This window comes from Centrocercus urophasianus, unplaced genomic scaffold, assembly GCF_019232065.1.
Source record: "Centrocercus urophasianus isolate 14NV4802_14NV808 unplaced genomic scaffold, USGS_Curo_1.0 seq_13, whole genome shotgun sequence".
In the NCBI taxonomy this organism is placed as follows: domain Eukaryota; kingdom Metazoa; phylum Chordata; class Aves; order Galliformes; family Phasianidae; genus Centrocercus; species Centrocercus urophasianus.
In genome coordinates this window covers 38813070-38833041 of record NW_024884475.1, presented here as the reverse complement: position 1 = coordinate 38833041, position 19972 = coordinate 38813070, and the positions used below count along the sequence as shown (strand labels likewise).

The 19972-nt window shown below is 43.3% G+C and overlaps 1 protein-coding gene across 6 annotated transcripts in view; it reads right to left on the bottom strand.

Annotated features, from left to right (window-relative positions):
- The window catches only part of EPHA5 (EPH receptor A5), a 198614-nt gene that overhangs the window by 33824 nt on the left and 144818 nt on the right, over positions 1 to 19972 (bottom strand). For 4 of the 6 annotated variants that reach the window (XM_042812275.1, XM_042812279.1, XM_042812277.1 and 1 more), the window contains exons 8-9: positions 16163 to 16268; positions 160 to 227 (exon numbers count right to left, since the gene is read on the bottom strand). In XM_042812275.1, the coding sequence (XP_042668209.1) occupies positions 160 to 227; positions 16163 to 16268 (174 nt within the window). The remainder of the gene's footprint in view (positions 1 to 159; positions 228 to 16162; positions 16269 to 19972) is intronic. The other 2 variants (XM_042812276.1, XM_042812280.1) reach the window with 1 other exon arrangement.

Sequence of the window (19972 nt, the reverse complement as noted above, 5' to 3'; positions counted from 1 at the left end):
AGCAGGGGCAGATGGGGACTTACTGAACAACAGAATTATCTGGATTCTTTTGTAAATTAACAGCAAAATGATTTCTGGAAAAAAAAAAAGCCCTCAGTTGTATTTCTCATTACCAGGCAGAGCAAAAAACACATATATCCATGTTGGAGCTTTACTCACTGTGGCCATTATGAAAATGCATCTTTTCTTCTTCTGGGTCTTGTTTAGCCTTGCTGTAGCCGCACCGCCTGGAAAAAACAACAACAAGAACAACAACAAAAAAGAATGCTTTTGTCTCTGGAATAGCAGAATCCCCCTCATTACCTCAGTTGGGCAAAGCACAAAAACCCAGAGCAGTGACAAATCCAACCTCTCAAGTGGCTGTTCTGCTGCTGTCCCAGTTTTAGCTCATCAAACTACTTGCAATTTCCCTAATGGGATTCAGGGCCCAAGGCCCACTGATTTTCAATTGGACTTGTGCTTCTAAATCCCACAGATGCCTCCGCAAACTCCATTCTGCCATACATCTAATTTAGCTATTATTATGAAAAAAAAAAAAGCAAGAGCAGGAAGGACAATGGAAGGGGAATGGGATGAAACATTAGAATTGCAGAAATGGGATTTCCTAGTCAACAGAGCTCAAACCCCAGCTTTTGCAGGTACCATCCTGTATGTACTGCACTGTCCCTTTACACACTGCATTTGCACAGAACTGAAAGTTTTTGGTATTGTAAAAATAGCCTTGTGCCAACATAACATGCAAAATGATAAGGCTAAAACAAATGACTACCTGTTGGCTCACTGCCTTCCAGGGTCTTCTATATACTCCTGGCTCTGACTGGGTTTCCTACACACCTCCTACCTTATTCAAGGGAGCTACCATTCATGCAACCCCAGCAGCAAGACAGATGGAAGGCACACAGTCACTGCCTGACCTATCTTACATCTGCATTAGCACCAGGCAGTGCAAGGATGCTGCTGGATCCCACAATAGAGCTGTGAACACAGCCATATAGGAGTCACATTTCCCCAGAAAACCTTCCTGTGGCTGCCCTGCCCTGACTCAACCCTCAGCCTTTGCACTGGTTCTCTAGGGGATGCCACCACACCTGCAGTAAGTGGCTACATTTCTGAAACCTGCTTCACATCCATACCACTTTGGAAGCTACAGGGTAACCGCACAGGCAAGGACAACCACTGCATACACACACGTGTGTACTTTAAAGTACAGGATGAGGTGTGAGGGATGCACATATATCTGTCATTGTTTTCAAGGACCCGATATAATAACTGGATACAGGTACTGAATCATCCTGAAAGCAAACCACATGGACATGAGACACAGGGACATTGCTTGTAAGAGTGAAAAACCTACAAGCAACGCTCGCAAGCCAGCCAGCACACAGCTGGACAGCTGATGTTACACCTCCAACAGAAAGCCTCGATTTGCCACTTGAAACTGAGAAACTTGGGAGACTTCTCTTTCATCACCCAGGATTTTGGGACAGGGCATGCACACGCTCCAGCATAACTCACAGCAAGGAAGAGTGTATGATTAGCAGAAACAAAACTGCAATTAGGAGGAGGCGATAATGGGCATCTGCATGAAACATGCCCTCAGCGTGAAGTCCTATTACCGTGAACTGCTGTCTGCCTGGTTGCAAGGGGCCGAGCAGCCTTTCGGCTATAGGATTTTGGCACCAGATCTGTGAAACGATTAAAAACAAAAGCCCGGCAAGGGGATGCAGGCAGGGCTGCTGGGCTGGGTCTGGCAGCACTGGGCCCCAGAGGGCTGAGGAGGGCAAAGAAATATGAGCTATGTGGTTACTGCCAGGAGGACAGCAGGGATGTGGGCTTACCTCTACGAAAGGGAAGATGTGACGAGGCGACACAGGAAAACAGTAGAGGCAAGTAAAGGGCAATGGATTGCTACAGGGTGCAAAAATAAGCGGGGGGGGGAGTGACTAGCAATGCAGGGGCACAAGCACAAAGATGACAAGGCCTCTACACAGGGAGTAATGAGTAAGCAGGCTACCCATGCATGGTGCGATTGTGGCAGCAGTGACAGAACCACAGCCAAGCAGAGACCATTGTGCTCCGAATGCAAAACCAATGATAGAGGCAAAGAACAGCCGAGAGACACAGCTTGAGGGTTATTCCCACTTTGCTCTTGGCATTGCTCTTCTGGCTCTAGCAGCAGCAGTGCCATTTCCCATGCCGAGACCCTCACAGTAAGGGCCATTATAAAGGGTATTTTGGTTCTTATGATCTCTGGGTGAAAATGGATTCTCCTCCTTCATCATGCTGTCTTCCCCTGAAAGCCAAGCAACTAAAGAGAGAAGTCTCAGTATCAGTTCCCACTTCTGGCAATCCCAACGTTTCAGCTCTGCAGGTTGCCAGAACTATCAGAATCAGCTTTCTGCAGAACTAGCTTTCTGCACTGGGGTGTGCACGTAAAGGAGAGTGTGGTTTTATATTCAAAAACTCAAAATTCCTCAATTCATCCTTGTTCTATGCACCTAAAGCACATACGCCAACATTGGCTTATATGAAATGCAAAAATTTGTTTTGTTCATCTTTTCAAACAAAGGTCCTGTTTCTTCCGCAGGTTTAGAGTGCTTCATATAAAACGTACTTTTCTACTACTACTCTTTTTACTAAATGTATCTCACTCATCAAGAAGGAGGAGAGAGAGACAGGGAATGTGTGACCACTGATATACAGGGTTCTAAGCGCACCATAATAATGCAAAGCACTGTTCTACCACACAGGGATACACTTAAGGGACCCATGCAAACAAGTTGGCTTTGGCTCTACCCTCCATAGAACAATCCAGAGAAGCAGGCTATGCACATCCTGTCTGAGGCTAAACCTCCTTTCTTCCATTCCGGACCTTCAGAAAGAAGTTTTCTGACTTTCTTCCCTACCTAAATCCCACGAAAACCTGAAATTTCACATTGAAAGTCCCAGTTCAGTAAGTGAATCTAACTAGTAAATGAAATTACATAAATATTCTGGTTTTGCAATATGTTTCTTTGATAGAAAAAGCTCCCATTTGTTTGGGAAAATAATCCGTTTCTGCATGTGTATTTGCTCTTAATTCTTATTGGAAAAACTGCAAGTCTGAAGTCTCTTGATGAAGATTCGTTCTCCAATTTACTGTCATTATACAAAACAGATTTCCTTCATCTTTTCTGTATCACATATAGTGAAAGCAGAAATATTCTGACACTGCCTCCCACTGTGCTGGAGACACTCAGCCAAAGAGTTAATGGAATTGAGCAGCACACCTGGATCTCAGCTCATTTACTCCTGTTGTGGATTTGTCCCAGTTTCTGTCTCTAGAAAACAGATGTCCTCTTTGCACAGCTCTGTGTTGTTCAATAAAAGTATCAGAGGAAAAAAGTGAGACTTCAAATATTCTTCAAGCATCATGTCTTATTTAAAAACTACTTGCAGATTGGCAGGCAGCTCATAAAACATTTATGGAGCAGATTATTAGAGTGAAGTTGTAAAATGATCCCTATATAGGTTTATAAAATATAAAACGGACAGGTAGAAAGATGAAGAATCCAGCTAGGGAAACCAATGCCTTCTGCCTCGCATGATGCCAACTAATGGAGAAGAATCCTTCCAGTGCCAAGAGAGGAGGCAGGAGGCTCTCCCTGGACAGACTGGGATGCTTGCATCTGACCCAGTACTTCAAAATACCTTTGCTGGGTGGTGTGTGGCTCCTCAGCCGCCTGGAGCACCCCCAAAAGCCACAAAATGCCAAAGGGAAGGAGTTTCCATGTCTCTGTCTCAGGCCATTACTCTGGTTAAAACTCAATGCAAGACAAATCCAGGAGACTGTCTCTAAAAGCATCTGGATCTCAGACATTCAAGCCCTGGGTGATGATATGGCAGTCTTTGTGTACCTTTTTTTTTACTTTTACAGTAAAATGCCAAAGCATTTCAGCACATGCCCAAAGCATTACTGGAACATGAGGATAATATTTAGTAGTCTTCGATGTGGAAAGGGGCCTCACTTTGTTAGGTTCAGCCAATACCATAAAACAGTTTGGGTCCTGAAGCAGCATGCAAACTGCTGTCCCATTCCTGCAGAGGTTTATACACGTATTCTGTCTCTTACAGACGAGACAAATGAACCCACCGCATTTACCTGAAACAGAAACGAACCCCCACTTGCTTTTCAGGGGTCAGACCTTCACTCAGAAACATTTCTTTTACTGTAAGTCTACTTCAAAGAGTGCACCCAACCCACCTTAAGCTGTCATTCTACAAGAGTTTTGCAAGGACCACAGAGCTGCTGTTTATGAGGGGTTAGTGCTCAGTTCAGGCAATTTTTTCTAAGATGTTAAAGCAGTAAGGCTGCATACGTGTTTCAGGGCAGAACAATGTTCCATCCAGAGGAACAAACAAACAGGGCTCTGTCCATCTGGCCAAGGTCCCATCTCCACTGCTTGTGTGGAAACAATAGCTAGTAGGGCAGATAGTTTTACAATGGATAAATGATGCTGATATTGAGAGCTAAAGGCAAAAATCCTTTCTACAGTGATGTTGGTCCACACCCATAATTCACCTTTGTTGCTTGCAAACCTGAAATGTATTTAGCACCACAAAAACATGGAGTGTTCAAGGGACTACTGTAAAATGAACATTTTTTCATACTGAGAGTTGTTTTTCTATCCTCTTTCCTCCTGCTTTTTTTGATGAGGTATCTGTAATGAGTTACTTCCATTACACTGGACCAAGTTTTTACCACAAGTAATTTGCAGCAAGACATGTAGCTGGGAATAGCTCCACTCCTCCTCTACCTACTCTCAAAGACCTATAATTTAGAGAACAGGATTCAAAGAGCAGTAAAAGACTGTGAGACAGCAAGCTATGACCTTCAGTTCAGGTCAAAGACACTCCAGATGACTGGCCCAAGAGGAACCAGGGCAGGTTCCCTTCCTGAGGGCTGCTTCTCAATTGCTCTCCCCCCTCCACTGTGCAGTCCTGCAGCTGACCTCCAACTAACTTGGATGCCTTACAAAGGAAGTTTTGAAATTCCAGTAGTGGTATTTTTTGCCTTTAGTCTTCCCCTGCCTTTGCACTGATTGACTCTTTGCCTTCCTAAATCACCACAGGAACAATTAAAAATAAACAAGATACTGTTTCTTTCTCTTTCAGGAAGTGAAATCCATAAATCTCTTTAGAAATGTCATGCCTTCCTATGGCACAGTTGATGACATGAAGTCACTTCTCCCATTTCCCCTCCCAAAACAGCAGCTTGTTGCACATCATTCTCTCTGCAGCTTCGGAGGAAACTTGTGGAGGGCATTTTCCAAGTCAGCCAACTGCTCCTTGCACATCTCTCTCTTCAAAACTGTTCATTTCATTCCTGTTCTGCTCATGCTCTGTTCCTCGGAGACATTTCCAATACTTCCATTGCTGCCCCTCTCTTCTTATAGTCCTAGCTGAGGAAATCTGAAGCACAAATCCCAAAAAGGGACTGCTTGTGTGTTGGTTGTACAGGCATGACAGAAAACAGAAATACCAGGAGTCGTATGGCAGAAATACACACCAGAAGAGTTTTGCAGTCAAACACTTCAAGCTGAGCAGTTGAGCTTGCTGATGCTGCTCTTAAGCACTCAGAAGTTAAGAAAACTAATTTAAAGATACCCCAAAATATTGCACTAAAGGACACAGAAATAGTTCAACTTGGTGACAGCTGTGCTCCACCACCAGAGACCATAAGCCCGCTGACATCACGCAAAGCCTCAGCATCCCCCAGGAAACACAGCAGAGCAGCTTCACATGTCTCACCCAGCTATGCTGCAAAACCTTCAGAGCTTAACAAGTGAGTAGGGCATCTTGGCACTTCAATGATCTCAAGGAGGGATTCAACAGGGGAGATTTTGCAAGACTCCTAGCAGGCTGAGGTTACAGCTGATTCAGAGATGTAAAACACTTTTCCTTCCAGGGAACAACTCAACCCACGTCCAGTCAAACCAAGAGAAATTAAACTCACACTTCCTTTGATGAGTTGGAAAAGAGGGGAGAGTATAAAAGAGCAGAAACTGGTGAGGCAGCCTGGCAAGAGGTGGTGGCAGAACATGACAGCATGCAGCACACACACCCAGCTCTCAGTGCCCGCAGAGATATGGCCAAAGCTTCCAGGACATATCGCTGCAAATAGCACCATGTCATCAGACCAATGACATACAGCTCGTTCCACTGACATGCACATTACATGCCGTTAAATGCCATAACCTGTACATACCCACCTGCCCTCCACCCCTTACAGGGGACAAATACCCCTCTTTTGGTGATAGAAAGCAGAATTTGATGAATTGTCCAGCACGCATGATGTTAAGCTCTGTTATGACACATAACATCTCCAGTGTGTTGTCTGGATCGATCATGGTGTAACGTATCAGATTTCTCCTCTGGGAACCCTGCTCTTGCTGGGGGAACACTCTGCCTTGGGTCATGCTATTTCCAGTTGTTGAGATAGACAAGCTGGATGCAGAGGGCAGATGAGAAAGTGATTTCCAGGGCAATACAAGAAAGGAAGGGAGAGGCAGACTGTGCACAGAAACATGGAGGTGGGACACAAAATAGGAGCCAGCGCAGGAAGGAACACTGACCATATTAGGCTCGGATAGGCAACAGCACGCAGAGAAGAAGCCCACCCACAGCCATGATCGCAGCAACTGAAAAGCAAACAAAAAGGCCCAGGATAAGGAATAATCCCACTGCCCTGGCAATGCCCAAACACATTAGCAACATTATTATACGCCCTTCTTCCCTTCTGTTTTAATTATTATTTGGCTCTTAACACTCTGGGCTGCAAGGATTTCATGGCACAGGCCACTGGTGATAAAAACGCCTTGGAAAAATCAGGTAGATCCCAGTCCTGCAAAACAGTTAACCATGCGCTTCCCATACCTAAGAACCACCATTAAGGTTAATGGCGTCACCCATGTGCTTAAACTTAAACCTTGGAGTAGGCAAAGTGACTATTTCCACAAGCATGTGTGCAGTACTCATGCTATCACCTTTAAAACACAAAGCAGTGGATGACTGCAAGCCCTGCTTTTATAGACCGTTATGCATGTACTCACTCAGTCCTTGTGTTTTGCACATGCATCGTGAATCTGCAGGAGCAGAGCCTTATGAGCTGTGTGAGAGCGTTCAGCCCATGTCAAGTCAAAGCGTGGTGAGCTGAAAGGCACCATGTGCTCACAGCTCACTTTCAGAGGCTGCCAAGCCATTACGTTTATCAGAGTATGTATTTGCCTGGCATCAGCCTGTACCTCAGCAATTACCCTTCAGCCTTGTCAGAGAACGTGCCATGGACAATTTTCTGTCAGCAAGACTATTAAGGTGATATAGCCAAAAAAAGATCATAGGGCAGAAGAAACAACAGGAAGATCTTCAACAGCATACACAAGCACAGGCTCAGCAGTGTAGACCCCAGCTGAAGTCAGATGATGATCTCTCATTATTTCTCCTAAAATCATTCTGTGTTCTTGGAAAAATAAAAATTGTGCCATTCTGAGTTTTAAAGTACACCCTACGATGCCTAAACACATTAAAATAACCTATTTAGACAAAATTAACATTCTGCAACTGCACCATCTTAAATTACGATGCAAAATAACTTCAGGCATGCAATGATTTACAGAATTATATACTGGATTATGTGCTTACTTAAATTAGAACTGGTGAAGAATGGCTCTCTAAGCTCCTTTCACATCAACACAACAACTCGCCAGCATTTTATAAGCAGTAATGTCTTTTTTTTTTTTTTTTTTTTAATTTTTCACTATAATTGACAATATTTGGTATTTTCATAATGCCCCAGATTGTGGAGTCATTAATATGGAACAAGCTCAGCTTTCACTAAATCTCTTGATCCAATTTAACCCTGGATGTCCACGACACAAAAGCCCCAGAAAGGCCAAAAGGAAGCAGTGATTAATTTGTTTTGTGTCAACTCTGCTTTTTAATGGGTTCAACCTCACAAGATCCGAGTGCAGACAGGTCTCTAAAAAATCACTACAGCTATGATAACTATAACCACTCCCCAGTTAGCTTACATTTTAGCAAGGAGTGCTTTTCCCCCCTCAGGCATTTTCTAACAGTTGATGTCACCAGTTGTTCCCACACTGCTCAGCATTAAAGTTAAGGTTTTTGAAACAACAGTTCAATTAACCAAAAAGCAATGACTTCCATACAGTTAAAAGAGCTCAATAGTTTCTGAAACAAAGAAAACTACTCAAGCACCTCATCAGAAACTGAGCTGCTCTGAAATAAAACCTGCTCCCAGCACTGAATCCAGAGTACTTCAAATCCCGTGCTCCTTCGAGGTAGAAAAAAAAGCTCAAGTGCAAGGGAGGTATGCCTTGATACAGCCTCACTCCTGCACTCCAGTCACACAGTGCTGTGCTGTGTTGCTTTGGGTCAAAATACTCAAAAGTACAACATGAGGAAAAATCTAAAGCTATTAGAAACAAACCAAATTGGTTCAGCGAACAACAAAAATCACTTCCCAGTCCCAGGAGCACCTGCAGAGGTAAGTCAATGGAGTACTTAAGCCTGAGAGTGCAAAGTATTCATTATTGCTCACGTTAAAAAGACATCTTGATTAGGCAAAGATAAAGATATGAAAATTCTGAGGGCAACAGAACTGCACATTAAACAGCAGCAAACCCCTCATGCACCATGCCCCGATGGTCACCCCAGGAGAAGCAGAGTTTCCTGGTCTCCTTGCACCATGTGGGGATTTTTTTAGTTTAGAACCTGAAGATTTGAAAGTAAATGTTTTCCAGACAAGATCAAATACTGTGACGAGGTAAGAGATCACCATGCAGTGAAACACGTCTGGACTTCTTCGAGGTTTTAACATCTTTAACCAGCAAGCAGACCTTCACTGGGAAGTGATCGGACTTGAGGACCTCAAAAATACCTGTGCACAAGCACTGTCTCCTCCAGCCTTACTGAACCAACCAGCAAACCAATGGCTGCAGATGGTCAGAGACCAGGCTGGGAAACCTGGGCCTGCAGCACGCCCTCTTAGATCACCGCTGGCAGAGCTGGGCCTGCCAGCATGGCCCAGCTTCTTGGCTCAACCCAATTACCATTTTCAGCGATCTTGGACAGGCAAAGCTAACAGTTCTCCAGCTCCAGCAAAGGTGACCCCACTCATGCTCATGTGGTTCGCAAGCACGAGTGTCCAGAGAGTAAACTTTTAATAAACTGGTGCTAGGAGTACTGAACACCCCTGGCACTGTTTCAAACCCTGAACTACATGCTTTGTTAAGGAAATATATAAGATAGGCCTCACAACTGAAGGAGCGCCTTCAATGAATGTAATTAATTTACCACAGGTCTGCAGATGACCCAGACAGCATTTGGAATTAAACTAAATTTCTAGTGGCAGGATACATCTCAGCGAGACTGCCATACTGAGCTAAGGCTTATAAAAGTTATAAGTTGAAGACTTGGAGTCATGATAAATGAAAGCCTCATCCACTGCTTTTAATAAGTTGCTCTAATGGGATGTTCTTTAGAGGTTTGTGATTAGAAACCGCAATATTTGAGGATTTCTGGGAAGATTTTTCTAATCCTTCCTGCAGCCTTGAGCAATGCCCATGATTGCTTCCTGCATCTCCAGGTCAGAATGTCAGCTCTGCACCAAGCACCTCCAGACTCAATGTGCTTGCTTCAGTCAGCAGAGAAACACCATTACTCACTGCCAACTGCAGGGAATATATTTATACTTAGCCCAGACCTATGTGATGTTTAAGTAGTCTCCTCCTCTTCCTATTGAGCTATGTGTAGTTCACATGTTAAGGCATGTCTCTTAGTGACAGACAATAACTGAGAATGCAGAAGTCCAAGCAGGCAATATATACACAACCACTATGGGAAAAGAGAGCAACACTTCCAAGGAAAGGAAGCACACTTGGAAACTTTCCTTGCAGTATACTCTGAAGCCACAGAAAGTGCAGATAACCTTTTCTGCAGATAAGAGCCCAAGTGCTGCAACATGGTGCGCCTCCAAGAGAGATCACACTTCCTACATCTAGTGTCCAATGGAGAATGGAATATTCACATATTCAGAGGAGCAGTGGGACAACAGCCTGATTTTCTTCTTCATCCTCTACCCACTCCACAGCCAAGAGAGACACTGTAAAACTCTACTTCAAAACAAGCACATACGGGGCTTTCATCAGCACTTGGCAGCAACTTGGAGCTGCTACTACAGAAATCAAACTGCATTTTTAGCTTGAAAGGCATTCTAGTTCTCTTGTCCAAGTGGAAAAAGGACTTCCACAACACCATCAAATGCATCATCTGGATGAGGAGCTTTGGCTGTACTCTCCCACATTCCCCTAATCAGACAGAGCTTATGCCAATCAGTTTTCTGTTTGTGGTGGTTCTTCTGTCCACTCACTCAGCTGTTACTGGAATAATTCATACATTCTTGGAGCTTGATTTCTGATCAAGCCAAGGTCATCTGAAAGCAGATTAGCCTGGGTCCCTAAGTTCTTCTCTAAACTGCAGCAACTTAGACTGGCTTACTGTGTGTTTGTACAGAAGTACTAAGCCCACAGTTGTTCAGAAGGAAAAAGAAATTGGAGCAGGCAAAGGGCAAAACTGATCTAGGTAGCCTACAGGCAAAACATTAGATGTAAGGACTGTGGGCAGCTGATTTCCACACCAGCTCTGGGCTGGTGGACCTGTGGAGAAAGGAAAGTACCGGAGTACTTCTTTTTTGGAGAGGGAAACTGAGCAACAATGCTGCAAACACTCCTCTCCTGCAAAAGGTAGGAATAAAGAGCAAAGAGGCTCCTAATGTGATGGAGATAGTAAAAACACTGACCCAAAAGCAGATGGCATTATACCCTGCCTCCTCTTGGTAGATGGAAATCTTGAATTGGCAAAAGCAATAGTTTCTCCAGCAAAATCCTTCCTGTTGGCAGATGGATTACAGGGGATATTTGGCAACAGACACTATCAATAAAATGGCTACAGATCATGGGAGACAATGTCCTGTAGGAAGAAGGAAGAATAGGTAGGAAAGTAGAGATAAAAATCCTCTTTAAAGTCACAACTAACAAAAACTGTGACTCATGCTGGAAAAATTCTCTCTGAAAAATGTTACGTATGACCTGTCTCCTGTTTCCTATGGAAATATTGAAGAAGTGAACTATTTTAAGCCCTGACACATCTTGGAAAAAGATGTGGCGGGTCAGGAGGGGGCTGTGGAAAAATTCATTTTGACCTTCCACATCACAGAAGGCTGCACATGCTGGCTTGGGACCTGGGATACACACCACAGTCCTCTCAACCTCTCTACTCTATGAAAGTCACTTTTTAACAAGATGCACATATTTGTGTCCAGAAACTAGCCCTCTGCCACCACAGGGGCTGATATTTAAAAGTCTAAATCAGCTAAGGTCAAGGATGGATACTCCAGTGCAGAAGCTTTTAATTGCCAACACCCAGGTGGGAAGATTTGTCTTTGCTTTGTCTTTCCAAAGCTAGTTTCTTGCCAGAAGAAGTTTCTTGCCTTTCTATGTATGCACAGCACAGAGAGAGGTGCAATTTTTTGCTGCTTCAAATTTATTTTTCTTAAGTTCTATAAAAACCTCTGTCCAGTTCTTTGAAAGATCACTTTAGATTGAAAAGTCAACCATAATGGGTAGCTGGCTATAAATGCAGATACACAGTTCACTTCTTAGTTATTTTGAGCAGCTTTCGCAAACGTGCTTAGCACTGACCTAATAGCATTCCCATTTTACTCTGTAAAAGCCCATTCCTTTGTTTAATACTGCAAAGCTCTATTGCCTGGAGGACTGCAGGGAGCTGCAGTTTCTGAAGACTGACCCCAATATCCCTTCAGTTTTGTAAACAGCGCCGGAGGGACAATGCAGGGAAAACTGCTCTGGAGCTCTGGAGCAGAGGGTCTCCTTCCCAGGCTGATGGAAACCTGCTTTGGCTGGGCTGTACCCTCACCTCCTGTCTGGGTTTGTAGGATTTGAGGGCTGATACCACAACAACAGATGCAGCACCTCATTCCCTTTGCGTTGTGTAGCACACATCCTGGCTACTGGCATTGTCTGACAACTGAAGCAAAAGTCTAACAATTTTAAATTAGTATATACTTCAATTATGTACAACAATGCAAGTGCTAACTGATTCAAGCATTGCTAAGAAAGCAAAATTTAGCCATCCTGTATCTGTAAAATGTATTCTGCTGTTGAGAATAACACAGCCCTTAGAAAACAAAGATAATAACTCTATGTTCTTTAATTTAATGCTTGTTTCTGGTTTAATAATAGATTTTCAATCCACTCTTCTTTTCTTGCCCAGACAAGTACAGTCTGATTTAGTGAATCTCTTTGATTTGTAACCCTGATTGTTATATAATTAATATGCCCTTGATGCACAGAGCAGGAGACTTCAACGGTTCCCAGCTATTTGGCTTAGCGCTATTTATGACCTTGGTCAGAGGACACATTATTTACAGGAAGCGTTTTCTTGAGCATCTGCAAGTACATCAGCTCGGAAATGCAGTTTAATTGTTTAGGGCAAAGCGCATTCAGTTTCAAATTCCCAGGAACCTCCATCTTCAGAAACAAAGCTCATTTCCACAGATGGACGCTGGCTTGTGGAAATGCCACTGTGACTAACGTTCAGTTGACCTTTGGTTTAGGGCCAGCAGCCAACGGGAAATGCCAAGCTGTTATTTACATTTGTTCAAAAGAAGCGAGAAGCTGCAGAGATAGTTGAAAGCAAAAAGGGAAAAGGTGTGGAAACTTCTGCCTCAAGGGCCCCAACAGAAAGTAAAAAGCCTGTAGAGCTAGCAAACTCCTGAGGCCTACTGCTAGGAAATTACTTTCTGAACTGCAAGCATGAGGAGGCCTGCTCTCAAGTCCCTGCACTCTTCTGCCAGTTCCACCAAGTACTCTCAGTGCCCTGCCTCCTGAGATGCTCGCTTTTGTCCAGCACGTGGGAGGGCTGGCACAAAGAGATATACCATAGAGCATCTCATAGAGCAATATCCTAATTCTGAGGTGCCTAGGAACTCCCATGGTGCCTGAGAACAGCATGGAGCCAGAGATGAGGTGCTCATTTGCAGCAGTGCCAGGCTATGTCCTCACTGCGGCAGTCTGAGAGGTTTCTCTTGTAGCTTTGCTGTTGGACACTACCTGCCCTCCTACATTATGCAGAGAGGAGAAAGTGCTTGGACTCTGCACAGCTTGCTCAGCATGGAAAGCAGCGTGATTTGAGCTGGAGCAAATCCTGGAGTTCAAAATGTCTGTTTTTCTAAAAGTAATTATAAGAAAGAAATAGAAAAGAAAATGTAACTCCCTAGTACTAAGCGCTGGAACACATAACCTCTCTAAAGATAAAGGAAAGTCTTCCAGAAATGGAAACAGGTTACAGCTTCAGAAAGGGATTATCCTATGACTTGGAATGCATTTATCATCTCTGCAATGTCACAGCATGAGAGTGACTCCAGGAATTGTCTTGAAACTGTATCCAAGGCAGAGCTGCATGACTGACACATTTCATTGGCATTTCTGCTTCTTTCAAATGGGAAAATTTTTTTTGTTTTGCTTTCAAAACGGCTGTCAGCTTTCTCGGTTTCTGGGTTTATTTTTCTGCTTTGAAGAGTTACTCTGCACAGTAGACAGACTTTAAAATACACAGGAACTCAGAGTGGCCAAGAACTCCTGCAGTGTTGAAACTAATTTTCTAATGACAGACCAAACTTTGGTGCTAGAGGCTCCTCTACCTCCAGCAGAGAGACTGGGCTCTTCCCAGTCTAGCAGAAGGATTAAAAATCTGAAAATGGATGTAGCTCCTCTTTTGTTCCCTGGAGACAACACAACCCATGGAGATGTAGTACCTGTAGGTCTGCAACAGCAGTCTCAGGCCAAGGCCCATGTCAAACTGGGATAGCAGCTGCTTCAAATGAAAGTTTATCTTCCTTAACCATTTCTTCACAGCTCATTCCCAGGCAGGCCTATCACAAGCCTGCTTTGCTTGGTTCTCCATCCAGATAGCAGAGAGAATGAATGTAAACCAGCAAACTCCTCCAATCCCTTCTACACTCAGGGTGGTACCATGGAGAAGCTCCCAGGAGCCTACATCTGCCTGGAGTTTCATGCAGATTGGTGAGAGTACGGGACAGGAAGATTAAGGCAGCAGTAGAGGAGAGGATAAAACTCCAGCAGTCAAGGACTTTACAAATATGTTGAGGGATAAAGAGCCAAGAGGAAGCACACATCGTGGAAAGCCCATCAGGGCAAAGGACAGAAGGCCGTAGCTAACAAAATTGCTGATAAATGGCTCAGTTGTGCAACTGCTTGCTCAGATCTGAGCAGGGTAGGAATAAAAAAGGCCAAGTGCAAGTGCATGTCCTCAACAAAGGGATCCTTACCATGTCCAATGCCTGTGGGAAGAGCAGCAGCCACTAGCTGCCACAGGATACAGCTACAAAAGGACGTGTGTCCCTCCACCTGAGATTCATGCCTAAAGGCTCCTTTTGCAGATGCAAAAGCTACATCCGCAGCTTTTCTGCAGTCACACAAATGTTGCTCCCTGTCTGTGTTGATAAAAACAAGCACTGAGGCTGATGGAGGTCAAGTCCACATCCCTCTGTCTGACTGGAAAAGGATCTGACCCAAACCCTCCGGCCTTTAAAGAGGGATTTGAACACCAGCTCACAGAGTCAGACAGCTTTTTTTTTGCCTACAGCTTTTGTGGAGCCACCAGTATAACCATTTATACTCTGCCCCTGCTGCTGCTTGCTTCTCATGCAAACAGAGCATTTACTTTGCTATTTTTAAGCCCAATAAGTCTCTCAAAACGGATGACAGGAGCCTGAATAGCTGAGTTGCAAGTGTTCGTCAGTTTCTGACCTTTACTGGAGAGGAGTCTGGCATCCACTTACCTGTCAGGACAGGAAATAACTGTGCCTTTCTACAGATGCTGTATGACTGGGGACAAAGCTGTTCAGCCTGGCTGGATTTCACTGTGGTGTGTTCACTGACAAACATTTCCAATTCCTCTTTGAAACAAGACTCTCAGCTGATATGTTCAGCATCAGTGCAGTTCCTTTGCCAGTATCTTTTAACTATTACTAGCACAATGTCTTGCGACATATAGTCACGTTGCTAGACCCAAGCTCGAGAAAGCAAGACTGTGAGGGACTTTCTAAGCCAAAGTGTTTATTTTGCTTTGAAAACAAATTCAGTATCACCAATAGATGCTATGCTGGCATGGCACCTCAGACTGCTATGCATGAATGATGCTGCACTGTTTGACTGCTACCATTAAAATAAATGCACTATGTTTTGACAGGTACTGCACTGACTGCGAAGAATACATATGTAGTATATGAAAAATTGTCTTGTGTGTTGGCTGATACATAAGTTTAGTGACGTAGTACAAACTGATCCTGACATAAGCTAGATTTTCCCCCAATACCACAATTCCTTGTTCACCAACAAGTTCTATCAACTCCCATTACAGTTGTCAAAGATTGTATAGTCCAGCCTTTTATCACTTGCCTATGTTTAAGCACATGAGAAGTCTATGGGATTGTTTGATAGCTTAAAGCTGAGCAATTCCCTCTACGTGAGGATCTCTCTGCATAATTTATTAGTGCATGGGGAAAATATTAGCATCCTACACATGAAAAATGAAATCCAGACCTGACCAAACTTAGGGCACTTAGCCATTTGGATGGAATTCTTCTCTTTTTCTTCACAAGTGTTTTCCTGAAGTCACACTTCCTCTGCGAGAAAAGCCCACTGCAAGGTCTGAGTGTAAACATATGGGCTTTAGAATATTTAACCTATTACAAAAAGTTCTGCTTATTTTTAAACCAGAAATAGGAAAACACTCCAGTGAGAATCAAATAAAATCTAATAATCAGGGCCAGTCTACGCAGAGATGAAAATCATTGGAAGTGAACTACATCTGTGAGCACACATTCGCGATTCCTGTCTGTCCAAACAGATCAATCAGCCCACCCTCATGCTGCTTTACAGCACTACTGCTTGACAGCTCTGTTCACATGCTGCTCTCGCCTCAATTGTGCTAATCAGCTGGCCAGATAAAAGTTATTACAAAAGTTGGAGAAGTGTAAATACACAGCTTCTTCTCTTACCTTCCACTGAGAAGGAAACCGATAACAACAGCCAGCAGAATAACTCCCACTGTTACAGACACAACAATTATAGGAATCTGGCTCTGGTCACTGGATGCAGCTACTGCTGAGATGAAAAACAGAAAATGGAGATTAAGGTTAAAATTATAGTCAGCACTTGCATGGGTCTTTCTTGTGAGGCTGTCAATGAGGTTTCAGTCTTACCAGTTCATTTTTTCTTTTATGGTTTGTGCTTTCCCCCTTTGCTGTCTGTTTCTACTTTGGAAGGGAAATGGGTGGAAAAGAACCAAAACACATAAAAAACCAAGCCAAAACCCAAACTAAATTGTATCTCATCACTGAATTCAGAAATTAAGTGCTAAAACAACTCAGCTTTGGAGAGAGCAAGCTGGAGTTTGTCCTTCCCAGGTCAGCTGCATTGGAAATCACACAGACAAAAAACAAAATAGGCAGAGAAAACATTCATGGAATAATATTGCTGCAGTTTCTAAATAGGTGATGTGAACAAGATCTGAGACAATTAGCATTATCTGTGCTTCAAGAAGCTATAAACAATTAAACCCAAATTCCCTATACCATCTATATAATACAGCCAGAAGATGGTTACTGTAAAATAGGAATCTGCTAAGACACACACACTGCTTGGTCATTTTATCTGCTAAGGAAAGTGTAACTGTGCCAGCCCACGCCTTGTAAAAATCCCTCCTGACAAAATGCAGTAGATGAGTCCCATGATAAAGACACAAGCAGAAAGGTCAGGAAATCTGTGTTCAAGAACCAGGTTTTGCCATATGTTAACTATGTTAAGCAGGTGAGTAGATTCTTGAAGCCTGGTAAATGGAAATGCTAACAACACCCATACTGTGCTTATCTGCTTAATACTGCAGGGGAAGGGCCCCACCTCTCCCTAGAGATTTGCACACTGTGATTCCCAAGCAGAAACCTAAGCCTTCTCACTTTCCTCTCTCCACCACCAGCTACTCAGCTGTACATCCCTGCTCTGGGGTACAGATCTGGCCTCCTCCCCCATAAACACATTTGGCTGTTGTACGGGACAAACCTCGCTATAGCTGCTGACGGGGTTAGGAAGTGCCTGCCCTGGCCTTAGTCCCAGATGCAACTCCAGCCACTCCAGGGAGAAGCAGAAACTGATTTCTGAGCTGCAGAAGACCTTTAACCAAATGACAGAAATAAAGGGGGTCCTTAGCACAGGATAAATTTTATGGAGGCTATAAAATAACTGAATAGAGCCCCATATTAATTGTTAAAAAAAAAAAGAAAGAAGAAAAGGTGAGGCACTGAGCATGCAACGGGTTTCAAGTAGCTCTTTATACGGGAGCTCTCTAGTGCTTGACTGCAAGTGATGTGGGCTCAGGAACAGCAAATGATTTCAGAATGACTGGCCCAATACATTAAAATTTAATGTTAACTGCTCCAAACCTGTGCTATCATGCAGAGATTTTATTAGCCTCACGAATTTATAGAAGCTCCTTAAGATGATGCTTTATTGCTTTCTTGGCAAAATAATTAAAAAGAAAAACATTTAAAGGAGAACATTAAGCTATTACTCTGGAGGTTTTTTGCACAGCTCGAGGGATGGCAAAGTCAGATGGACCCTGCTGTGATTTAGGGTAGAAGGGGAGCATGAATTTGTAAACTGATCTGGAACCTTGCAGCCATGTGAAGGAGGGGATTTGCATTAGCCTGCCTCTGTGACAACATCCTGCTCCCTCCTGAGTGATCAGCTGGACTAATTCACCAATACAGCATAAAAATAGCTTTGGGCAGTGTCAGTCTGTGACCAGATCAGGGATGAGCTCTCTGGCATTCAGAAAGGGGGAAGCATCAAGTGGGCACACCCAGCTACAGCTTCCACCTAAACATGAACTACCATTGAAAACTGCAGATCTGGCTCCAATGCAGCGCTTTGCAGAACTGCACATTCAGGCAAGAGTATGCAAAACAAAGCCAAAGTTTGGGAAAAGAGATGAGTCCTGATGAAGTTTCAGGTTTTCTCATCCCCTCCACTTCTCAATGCTTAGATCACTCAGCTGTTAGCCATTGCTGTGATAGTTCCTCCAAACGTATACAAACAAATTTACAGAAACACTGTGAACTGGAAACAAAATATGTTGCTTGGTCCAAACAATTTTGGAAGGTGAGTAGATGCTTCATTCCCCCAACAGTAACTGGAAGGCTTGTGTTTGTGCCTGAATCAAAATTAATTGGTTGGGCTCTCCAAAATGTTCAGTTCTGAACTCCGACATCGCACTAGAACTTCAGACTGCACTTGCTTTAAAAGCATCTGTTTCTCTGGGATGCTGGAACACAGGAAAGCAGTGGGGAGTCTGCTCACTTTTCTGGCACTAAGGCTGACTTTGTATAGCGTTTTGGGAGAGGAAAAAAACACTCTTTTTGAGAGGTCTAAAATGTCAAATGGAGCTTCATTTGTGCAAGGTACTGAAGCTTACTTTATATTTCACAAGAAGCTTTGATGAATTATCACTATTTTAGGACTAGAATTGCAGGAGATTACGGCACTGGATCAAATGTGCATGCATTTAATAAAGTATTTCACTAATATTCTGGAATACTATTAGTTGAATTATTCTAACCTAGGAACTTTCCAACTGCTAGCAAAATTTTTCTAGTATAAACATGGAGTAATCTTCAGTCTAACACAATTCTGTTGCTACTTATAGGATTAATGCTTAACACAATAAGAAATACATTAAATGGACCATTTTTATAGCATTATTACTTGCATCATGGTGCTATATGCACTATATTAGTTCAAGCATTGGCTCCACAGCTGTATCTGTACAAATATTGTGATTCCTTTAAACATCTATGATGACTTCAAAGGTGGCATACGTTGAAATGACAACTTGCTATCTTTTTCTCAAAGAGCTGATGATGAATTTTGTACGAACTAGAATACCAGCAATTGAAGTATTGATGAATTTCAATTTCTGTGGAAAACACAGAATCAATTGGCTCTTTTCCACAGGAATAAACTGAGCATTTTCACTGTATATTTTCCTTTTCTGCACAATTAGTATACAAGATTATTAGATGATGGTTGTACAAACTGGAAAAGACATAAAAACTACATATTTTGGAAGTGCATCTTTGACACCTCAGCAAAAATCTGGCAGCCAGGACAAAAGTTCAGCCATGCCTGAACCCATGCAAAAGAACAGCTGGACAACTGAACATAACCCTCAGCAGCTGGGTCCTCATGCTCTCAGCCCCAAATCTGCTCCAGAACACAGACCCGAGTGATCAGATACATTGAAAGAAAAAACAAATAAATTCAAGCTCCACAAATTTTTAACAGGCCAAGAGAATTCCTATGCCAGCAGTGCACATTTTCATTACTTCTGATCACAAGTCAAATTCCTTGCCTCAAGGCTGTGGCGCTGACAACCATCAGAAGCCATCTTTCAACTTGACAGTAACTTGCATCAAAAGATGTGAATGCTGGCTAAATTTTTCCCCTCACAAAGATGCCCCATTTCAGGATAAGAATCCTTTTCCCCAGATGTAATCAACAGATACTTAATAGAGAGCTCAGTGTCCTGTGCAGGTGGCCACAAAGGGTGTGGAGAAGGTTTGAGCCCTCTCCTCCTGCCACTCTGGCCTTGTCCTCCCTCACTAGTACTGCATGTTCCCCTCTGTCTATTGGGAAGGAGTACAAGAGTGGAGCTGAGAGTATCTCCACCTTCTCTAACTCACTGGCAAGCCAATAGCAACAATTCAACATTAACATCTCTCCCAAATACAGGGCTTTTCTAAGCCAGTTCTAAG